The sequence below is a fragment of the Coffea arabica genome, chromosome 1e (assembly GCF_036785885.1).
Source record: "Coffea arabica cultivar ET-39 chromosome 1e, Coffea Arabica ET-39 HiFi, whole genome shotgun sequence".
NCBI classification, from domain to species: domain Eukaryota; kingdom Viridiplantae; phylum Streptophyta; class Magnoliopsida; order Gentianales; family Rubiaceae; genus Coffea; species Coffea arabica.
In genome coordinates this window covers 43,399,186-43,410,228 of record NC_092311.1, presented here as the reverse complement: position 1 = coordinate 43,410,228, position 11,043 = coordinate 43,399,186, and the positions used below count along the sequence as shown (strand labels likewise).

The following is an 11,043-nucleotide window of genomic DNA, read 5'->3' as shown; positions in this document are numbered from 1 at the left end:
TAAATACATTAGACTGCCAATGATTCTTGAGTATTCTACTTGAGAAATACTCTCTCATCTATTCTTAGATAGATGGAAACTATTGTCTAATGGAGTTCTTGCAATTCCAGAATCATCCTTATTGAATTTTTCTAGAATCTTGTCCACATAATGAGTTTGACTCAAGACCAACCCGTCTGATATTCTTGTAATTTTAACTCCTAAAATTACATCAGCAAGCCCCATATCTTTCATGTCAAATTTTGAATTCAACATATCCTTGGTAGACTTGACCATTTTGTCATTACTACCAACAATAAGTATGTCATCTACATAAAGACATAAGATGACATAGCCATTGTCTGTTTCTTTAGTGTAGACACATTTGTCACACTCATTTATTCTGTATCCATTAGTTATCATTGCATTGTCGAACTTTTCATGCCATTTCTTTGGCGCTTGTTTTAGTCCATACAATGATTTGACTAATTTACAAACTTTATTTCTTGCTCCCGGAGTTATGAAACCCTCAGGTTGCTCCATGTAGATTTCTTCATCTAAATCACCATTTAAGAAAGCCGTCTTTACATTCATTTGATGTATCTCCAGATTTCTCAATGCAGCGATAGCAAGAATCATTCTGATAGAATTTATTCTCGTAACAGGAGAATAAGTATCAAAATAATCCAAACCTTCTTGTTGCTTGTATCCTTTGATTACAAGTCTGGCTTTGTACTTATCGACAGAGCCATCAGGTTTCATTTTCCTTTTAAAGATCCATTTGGAGCCTAAAGGTCTACAGCCAGGAGGAAGATCCACTAACTCCCATGTATGATTCTGTAAAATAGAATCAACCTCACTTTTTATTGCTTCTTTCCACAAAAATCCTTCAGAAGAACTTACAGCTTCTGTATAGGTTTGTGGTTCCTTTTCTAATAGAAAAGTTGTGAAATCATCTCCAAATGATTTTTCCACTCTAGCCCTTTTGCTACGTCTCGGTTCATCTTGTTGAGTCAAGTCATGATCATGATTTTCTTGATTCATAACTTCATGTGTTCGTTTTGATGAACTTGATGCACCATTCGATTTACAAGGAAACACATCTTCAAAGAATGAAACATTTCTTGATTCCATTATCGTATTTTTGTGTATATCCAAAATTTCTGAATTATACACAAGAAATCGATAAGCAGCACTATTATGTGCATAGCCTATAAAGATACAGTCCACAGTTCTAGGACCTATCTTTGTTCTCTTTAGTGCTGGAATAGCCACTTTTGCAAGACACCCCCACACTTTCAAGTATTTGTAGGATGGTCTCCTACCTTTCCATAACTCATAAGGAGCTTTATCTTATTTTTTTCGGGGTACCCTACTTAAAAGGTAATTGCTTGACAAAATAGCTTCACCCCACATATTTTGAGGTAATCCTGAACTTATTAACATCGCATTCATCATTTCCTTTAGTGTGCGATTTTTCCGTTCAGCAACATCATTCGATTGTGGTGAGTAAGGTGCAGTTACTTCATGAACAATTCCATATTTTGCACAGTCATCACCAATAGGTGTTTCATATTCACCACCTCTATCACTTCTTAACCTTTTAATTCTCCGGTTAAGTTGATTTTCAACTTCATTCTTGTAAAGAATGAATTTTTCCAAAGCTTCATCTTTACTTTTGAGCAAATACACATAACAGTATTTTGTGCAATCATCAATGAAAGTGATAAAATATTTATTACCACCTCTTGTTTGAACAAATTTCAAATCACAGACATCTGTGTGAATCAATTCAAGGGGTTCGGTGTTTCTTTCAATTGTTTGAAAAGATGACCTTGTTAATTTTGCTTCTATGCAAATCTCGCATTTATGGTTTGAATTGATGTGAAAGGAAGGAATATGATCCAAGTTAATTAGTCTACGCAAAGTATCATAATTAACATGACCTAGTCTACCATGCCATAAATTGGAAGACTCAAGCAAATAAGCAGAAGACTTATTCTTATTATTCACAATAGTCATTACATTCAATTTGAACAACCCATCGGTTGTATATCCTTTCCCTACATACATCCCAGATTTGGATAATATAACTTTATCCGATTCAAAAATCATGCGAAAGCCATGCTTGTTCAGCAACGATCCAGAAACAAGATTCTTGCGGATTTCTGGCACATACAGAACATCGTTCAAAGTCAATGTTTTGCCAGAAGTCATCTTTAGTAACACCTTCCCTTGACTTTCAATAGCAGATGAGGCAGAGTTCCCCATGAACATTTTTTCTCCTTCAATTTTTTCGAAGGTAGTGAACAGGTCTTTGTTTGTGCAAACATGTCTTGTGGCTCCAGTGTCAATCCACCATTCTTTCGGATTTGACCCTATCATATTTACTTCAGAGACCATAGCAGTCAGGTTCATGTTTTCCATGTCTCCCTCGATTCTATCAAGCAAGTTTGCTTCATGTTTCTTCTTCTTTGGAAGCTTACATTTAGTGGACTTGTGACCTTTTTTGTCACAGTTGAAGCACTTACCTTGAAATTTCTGCTTAGAGATTTTCCCTTTTTCCCCAAGATTTCGAGTTGGCTTTTTGCCTTTGGAGTTTTGCCCTTGCTTATACTCCACAATATTTGCTTTAGCATCAACAGAAGTTGTTGCCTTGCAATCAGAACCCCTGTTGTCTTCTTCAATTCGAAGTCTAACGATAAGGTCCTCCATACTCATCTCTTGGCGCTTGTGCTTGAGATAGTTCTTGAAATCCTTCCACCCAGGAGGTAGCTTCTCAATAACAGCAGCTACTTGAAAGGTTTCACTCAAAATCATGCCTTCAGCTAGAATCTCATGCAAGATAATCTGAATTTCTTGCACTTGACTGATAACAGTTTTGGAATCCACCATTTTATAGCCTAGAAATTTTCCAACGACAAATTTCTTTGCTCCGGCATCTTCGATTTTATATTTCCGATCTAAGGATTCCCATAATGCCTTTGCCGTCTTGTGTACTTGATACACGTTATATAGCGAGTCATGCAAGCAGTTCATGACATAATTTCGACAAAGGAAGTCGGAGTGCTTCCAAGCATCAATAGCATTGACAGCTTGTGCATCAGTTAAGCCTTCAGGCAGCTTTGGAGCATCCTCACTTAAGAATCTCGAGAGATTCAATGTTGTCAAATAGAACAACATCTTTTGTTGCCATGTCTTGAAGTTCAGGCCATAGAACTTCTCAGGTTTCTCACTATGGTTGGTAGAAACCATAGGAGTAATCTTCCCTTCAGGTTGTTTCACAATTGAGCCAGAGGCAGCGGCATCAGAAGTAGAAATATTGGTGTCTCTTCCTGTATTGTCAGCCATTAAGACCGAATCTGTTTTAAGACTGTTACTGAAATAATAAAAGATATAGGCTGATACACAATAGAGAAGAATAAATACAACCCAGAAAGAAAGAAATGATCGAAAATAACAATAATAACAATCCGAGGCTTGTGAGCACAATTTCCTTAAAACAGATTCGCCCCCTCCAGGTAGAGTGCTTGAGGTTGAGTAAGCGTCTGTCTCCCAGGATACAACGGATTAAAGGTGAATATGTCAGCACCAAACGTTCTTCACCCCAGCGAACTCGAACTAGAGCAATATGGAACACTATAAAAGATGCAGATGCAAGAAGGAAAAAAAGAGAGAGCGCGCTAGCTTTTGAAACAAAAGAGATATTTATAGATGCTGGCCAAGGGTGACTGTTAGAAATTGGCAACAAGTGTTAAATTCCAGATAATTATCTTCACGTTTATCAAAGGACCACATTCATGTACATACATGTATCTCAATAAGATAACCCCAAATGAATTTTATCCAAAATCATGTATCAATAATTAATACACATGAATCCTATCCAAAATCATGTATCAATAATTAATATACATGAATCCTATATACATGAATGAATGATAGATAATTATCCTGGATTCTTTCAAGAGTGCCATTATGAGAACAATTTTCTCATTCACTCTACAATGAATATAGCCATTTTTCCAACAGCTCCAATGTTGTAAACTTGTAACGCCTCGGAGTCGATCTTCAACCAAAATTTTCAGGTAATTATCCGTCTATTCAAGGTTTTAATTCCACTTTACATTCTTCAATTATATTTGAATTCTTACTTTGAGTCTTAAACTTTAAAGTTGGACATATGCGTTTTTAAAGCACAGACTATTTCATTTTAGTCGTTGGAATGTATGAAACCTATCTCACTTTAGTCTTTAAAGTATAAAATTTGTTCCACATAAGTATAAAATCGTCCCTGTTAACATCTTGATCTAAGCGAGATAAATATTATACTCTAGAGATGAAAATATTCCAATTAAAATTCAGGGACTAAATTAACAATTTCAATATAGTTGAAGGGTGCAAAGTGCTAATCACATTCCAATCGGAGGCATTCCAAACTCCAAGGCAACCAAAATTTCTCCTCGTATTAGCGTACGTACATGAGTAAAATCTGGGAAATTTCCCAACAAATCTGACAAAATCCTGTGAAAACTTTTGTTAATTCGGCCCATCCAAATCAACGTCCAAGTCAGCAGGGCCGGCAGGTGGGTAGCTCACTCCCCTAGCGTCCCGATTCCCAACTCCCAACCCCTGTATTTGCTAACAATTAGGTAGCAAACGTCCCAAGAACAAAGGCCCCCAACTACCCATTCATCCTTCATTCATTGATAGACACAAAAATTTATTATATGATCCCACGAGTCCACTCAGCTTTGTAATTAGCTCCCTGCCATTCAAGTGAGGAAAAAATTCAGCAATTTTAAGGGGGCAATGTCTCCGGCCGGATTCTTTGCCGGGATTTTTCTTCTGTTGGCTCTGTACTGTGGGTTGGACCCTTTAAAGCACAGTGCAATGTATAATTTTCCTGACTTTGTGGCGCATAAGGTGGAAATGCCAGCATGGTCTGAAATCCCAGTTGAGAAAGATGCTCAAAATTTGCTCCAGAAGTCTGAAATCAAGTTCTTGAACCAAATTCAGGGTCCTGAGAGCATAGCCTTTGATCCTCAGGGTCGTGGACCTTATACTGGTATAGCTGATGGCAGGATTGTGTTCTGGGATGGTGAAAAATGGATTGATTTTGCATATACCTCTGCTAATCGGTGAGATTGGAGTAAAAGGCTTTGTCTTCCTTTATTTTGCTGAATTTTGCTGTGAAAATTTCGTTGATGCTGCCGCTATTTCTGTTTTTTTGAGTTATTAATTTTGCAAGTAAGAGTAACATATGTAGAACCTCGAATAGAAGTGATGTTGGAATTCTGTAGCCACTTGTAGGAAGAGTAAAAACATGATAACTGTTATAGATAAACATGTAGTAGAATGGTTCTTGGATATAGTAAAATCTTCCTCTCAAACTTCGTGTGTAAAATTTATTTTCTTGAAGTGTCAGGAGTCCAGAGATCCCTTCGAATTATAGCTGGTGGATTATCATACTGAAGTATGGTGTCAGACAAATTCTGTAATGCAAATTTTGCTGTCTGCATATGTTTCCTGATGGAAAAAAGTGCCTAGTTAAATTTGGCATTTGCTGACTCCTCGTTCTACCAGTTTCTAGTTTTGTTAATGATGTAACTAATAATTTTTCTTATTGCTTAACCTGAAAGTTATACGCAACCATTGATGCTCTTAGACAACTTTGGGGATCACAAGGTTGGCTGGACTAGCAGGAGAATATTATACTTAAGCAAACAAGTATGAATAAGATTGGTCTGTACTTTGTTGAGGATGAACATATATGTATATGTGTGGAATAGATCTCTATTAGTTAGTATTATTTAGGTGCAGAGAATTGCTAATTAATTGCTAATTATCTTGTCATTTAGCTCAGATTATTGGATATAGAAATTATCGCTCAAGACATAACTGAACTGGATGGTCTATCACTGATTTATATAGCGTATTTTAGCCCATACAGTTGTGTATCTTCATATTCCATTTCTCCATCTTCTCGATAACCCTAAATTATCAAAAGGACAAAAAAGAAAGCAATGTCACCATTGTAAAAGAGATTATTTAGCTCAATTTGCCAAAACAATTTCATTTTTCTAGCAAATTGGCTTTGTAAACCTACAATTTGTGGATAGTTCTTTGCACTTTGAAACTTACATTGAATTATTCTATGTGAGAGCCCTCTATATCTGATTTCTAAGGTACATCATGGTGATATAGCGTGAGTGGGGTATAGCGTGTAATGGAGGTCATACCATTGTGATCATATTTCTGTAATAAATATGCCCCAGATTCTGATTAGGATTTCATTGATCTTGTTAATATTCTACAGTGTATTTGTTTCTTTGTCTACTCACTTCACTAGAAGAAGCTGAATTATAGCTGCAACTTTAGTTTAAACTAAATAGGCATGGGAGTCATTTTATTTTTGCTGCTTAAATTATAAAGTCTAAGCAATCGTCTGATTTGAGAATGAAACCTGGCTTATCAACAAGACAATCAGCTGGCTGCTGGTGGTGTAGCATCGCTAAGAGTTAGGACAAGGATGCACTCTTCTGACTCCATGGTATTTTGCTCAATGAAGCAACAAATCGATATTTTTCCTATATTACAAATAAACCAGCTACTTATTCTATAAAAAGCAACTTGATTTTGTCTCCAAAATGGCAACTTTAGAAGACACAGGTCGCAGAAGTGGTTTCTGTGCTTGAGGTTGACCATAGTTAGTTTAGAATTCCCTGTATTATTTTGTGTACCACCCAAGAAATGCTTGTTGAGAAAAGGCGACTTCTGGTGTCTGAGGGTCTTTGGATGAGGCAGAAAATGGTCAGTAGTGGCTGGAAATTTCAGTTGGCTATTGGATTAGCTGTTCACTGGTATATGCAATCTTTACTGCAGAAGCTGAGGATATTTTAAAGTGATGAAGGAACATGGAAATGGAAACCAATTATTATGGTTTACATATGAAATATCTGTACCAATTGTACAAGCTGTTTCTCGTAACTTCCACCAATTTGGAGCATGTACAGTAGGACGTAGGAAGGAAAATTTTAGGTTGTTTGGGGTTCCAAGACAGTGGAGGCATCCCCTGCTCAACATTTGAAAATTAAGAATGAATTTCCCTTTCAAAGCTTAAGAAACTTTTGATCAATAACTGCATTCACACAGTTATCAACAAAATGTTAGTTAACAACCTTTTGGCAGGTTTAATCAGGTAACGGTATGCATTGTCTTCTTCTTTTGGATCTGTATGTATCGTAATAGTTACCCCGCTGCTCACACACACAAGCCTACAATATGCTCACGTGCACATGCATGCACACACACAGGCACAAACAAAAAGAGAGAGAGTGCAATCTGAACTTCGATGTGCTTGACTTTATCTGGAATAAGAAGTGCGGAACTCTAGATTTCATCTTAAACATCCCGTGTCTATGTCATTTACTATGTCCTTTTCCGAACTGGGGTGTAGTCTTCACTTCCAAGTTGAAATTCCTTTGCCTATTCATTTTGAGCTTCCTCAGTACCTTCTTTTTCTTTTATTTAATTCTTAAGTACTTGTATAATAATCAGCAACTCCTCAAAATAGAAAAGAAAAAATATTCAGAAGTTTTGCCGATGTCTTAATAATTTGGTATCGTATTAGAGTGTGACTCTAGTTACAGTTTTCATTCACGCTCTGAATTTCAGGTCCGGCCTATGTGACCCTAAACCATCACCCTTCAGCTACTTGAAGAATGAGCACATTTGTGGAAGGCCTTTGGGGTTACGATTCGACAAAAAAACAGGTGACCTATACATTGCTGATGCGTACTTTGGATTGATGAAAGTTGGGCCTGAAGGTGGATTGGCAACATCCCTAACTACTGAGGCTGAAGGAGTGCCGCTTGGATTTACTAATGACCTGGACATTGATGATGAAGGGAACATTTATTTCACTGACAGCAGCACTAAATATCAACGGAGGTACATCATGACCTTATCTGCTCTTGAGGGCTGAAAGTGGATATCTTTTAACCTTTGATGCCTATTGTATTATTAATATCAATTTAGTTAGTTGGTAGGTTCACCAAAAATGATGCTGCAACTTTTTGTGATAAAACTAACAAAAGTTTTACAGTTGCCTTAAATGGGCGTTATAGTTGGAATATTGAACAGATACGCAAAATCTTATTGTAAAATAGTGGAAATCAAATTAAAACGAATGGCATGAGGGCAGATGTAAGCATATGTGCCCCAAAGAAATCAGACTAAATTCAAATCATTTTGTGCTTCTGGTGACCCCAGTTCTTACTACAGTTGCAATGCTTGTTTTCTGTTGTGTATAGGGGTTTGTGGGTTGGAGAACGTGCAAAAGCATGTGGCAGTGTCTGTGTGTGTGTGTGTGTGAGAGAGAGAGAGAGGGGGAATAGACTTTTTACTATTGACCTACTAGCTTTTTTGGTTTTGAAGTTTCTTTCATTGTTAGAAGGTTTCCTTGCTCCATTATTTTTGTTTTCTTAAACCTTATTAGGATTTTGGAAATGTTTTAGTAGAAATCCTCAGCTTCCCAATGAGTTTGAGCATCAAGGTTTTTACCTAATTGTGATCAGTAGTGCATCTTTTTCTTGATTTGAACAAATTTTTTTACATCCGTCTACTCTCTCTTCCTCCAGCAGCACTTTTTACTGTGCATTAGAACCTTCCAGTGATTAATTCTGATGTTGGCACCTGTTTGCAGGAACTTTTTGCAGTTGGTTTTCTCTGGAGACGATAGTGGGCGGCTTCTGAAGTATAATCCAGAAACTAAAGAAACTACAGTTCTTGTTAGGGGGCTTCAGTTTCCTAATGGCGTGTCCATGAGCAAGGATCGTTCTTTCTTTGTCTTCTGTGAGGGTTCAATTGGCAGGTGAGTTATTACTTGATCCCACATGATTTGATTAAGAAAAACAGAATACATTAGTTCACTTTGCTGGTAGCTATAAAATGTCTCTTAAGTGGACTATATACATTCTAGTGTTGGAGACTTTGACAATTTTGGTATGTATTTATGCCAGTTACTATTTGCAATTTCCCATGCGTTGATGTTCTTTCCAGCTATTGGTCAAATCCTTTCTGGCAATTGGCAGCATAAACATGGCTTCATTTCAAGTCTTTCACAATTTTGCCCATGCATCTTTTGAGCATTTGAACATGCATACAAAAAAATAGTGCTTCTCGGTCGTCATAGTTATTCATAAATGGAACCAACTTGTGTAATGTAATTGTACAAAAATAGGATTTTTCTTTCTATACTCATGGTGTTATTACATCGCAAATGCAAGAATTCTTCTCAATTCATATATGCAGATTGCGCAAATACTGGTTAAAAGGTGAGAAAGCAGGGACTTCAGAAGTTATGGCTGTACTGCCTGGATTCCCTGACAACATCAGAACAAACGAGAAAGGTGAATTTTGGGTAGCGGTCCATTGTCGTCGCACCGTATATGCATATATAAATGGATTGTACCCAAATGTTCGAAAATTCTTGCTGAAGCTTCCAATTCCAGCAAAGATACACTACCTTTTGCAAATTGGCGGCCGGCCTCATGCAGTAATTGTGAAGTATAGTCCAGAAGGCAAGATTTTACAGATATTGGAGGACAGACAAGGAAAAGTTGTCAAAGCAGCAAGTGAAGTGGAGGAGAAGGATGGGCAGCTTTGGATTGGTAGTGTTTTGATGCCATTTGTAGCAGTTTACCAATTAGAGCGATGAAAAAATTTCCTGTCTTCTTTCCTAGTCTCTCAATCATGAGATGGCCCTAGTTCACACTTTCAAGCTCCTTTTTTAGCTCTCTCTCTCTCTCTCTCTATATGTGGATTGGATTTTGAAGCTTTTTACTTCATTCCTGAAGAATCCTGTTGCAAGAGTTTTGATGTAACTTTTGAAGAAGACACCAACATGTTTGGTGCTCTGAATATTCTCTCTTTGTACCTCTCTCTGGCTTCTCCTGCCCTTTTTTTAACTTCCTATGCTGGAAATTTAGTCTTGTGTATAGTCATGATCCCATTTCAAGGCAAAAAGGATCTTTGTTCCATAGGTTCAACTGAAACTATATTCAAACAGGCCGGATCCAAACTTCAAGCATAGCTGCAAACTAGCCCATAGGTCGAAAAAACACATACGAAAGCAACCTCTATTGGACAAGTACAAAAGAAAAAAAAAATTTCGAGATTAAACTATACTTGTTTTCTTATGCTTTTCAGCACATACAAGGATAGTTCAAAGATCATTTCTTCCAAATGAATGTTTAGGACTTAAAATGAGAGTTTTGTTCTTTTCTTGCTCAAGAAAATCTATTCCAATTTCTTTCAAAATTTACCATGTGTGTACATTTTAAATTTCTAAAATGCATCTAGACTATGAGACTCTGATATTATAACTCAACCTCTTTATACTTGAAAACATTTTGTACTTGCACTACGTTAATGTAGTAGTTAATAAAAGTTATAATTCATCCCCATCTCATTAGTTTGTTAATGCTTGCCATCTTATGAGGAAAAATTGTAGCCAATTAGCAAAAACAGAAAGCTGGTTTGTAAAGGGCACTATTGGATGGTTTTGGTTAGGTAGTAGGAATCTAGTCTCAGCTCAGGGGTTAAAAATACTAGTATATTCACGGTTACTTGGAAATTCACACCAAGTAATCATACTGATTCTTGATACTATAATTTTCTAGGATTACTAAGTTGGCAACAATAGGGTGGTAAAATTGTGGAAATGGAATAGTTGGAAACATGAGGGAGATCACAGTTTTTGAAGTCCTATTTTGTTCTCCTCTCCTTGCTATTATGTTACTGTCTCTTCTCTTTCATGGCGTCCCTCCCTTCTTTCTTGTTAACTAGAGTAGTTCATGTGGATTTCTTTCTCCTTATTGTTTCTCACAAAGTTATTTTAGTTACCTATAATTGTACTACTAGATAGAAAATCATTGCCTTTTCTTGATGATCATGTGAAGTTTTGAATTAGTTAACGTGCACATCAAATTAATTCACGTTTTCAACTCATGAGAGTCATCATAAAAATATAAAATGACAACGTACACTTCAAATTAATCA

The 11,043-nt window shown here is 36.7% G+C and overlaps 1 protein-coding gene across 1 annotated transcript; it reads left to right on the top strand.

The window, feature by feature from the left end:
• Positions 1-4,445: 4,445 nt before the first annotated feature.
• LOC113704850 (protein STRICTOSIDINE SYNTHASE-LIKE 3) lies at positions 4,446-9,920 on the top strand. Its single transcript, XM_027226723.2, has 4 exons — positions 4,446-5,120; positions 7,657-7,932; positions 8,687-8,854; positions 9,295-9,920. Exons 1-4 carry the CDS (start codon positions 4,792-4,794, stop codon positions 9,698-9,700), a joined length of 1,179 nt encoding a protein of 392 aa, XP_027082524.1. The 5' UTR covers positions 4,446-4,791; the 3' UTR covers positions 9,701-9,920.
• The last annotated feature ends 1,123 nt before the right edge of the window (positions 9,921-11,043 follow it).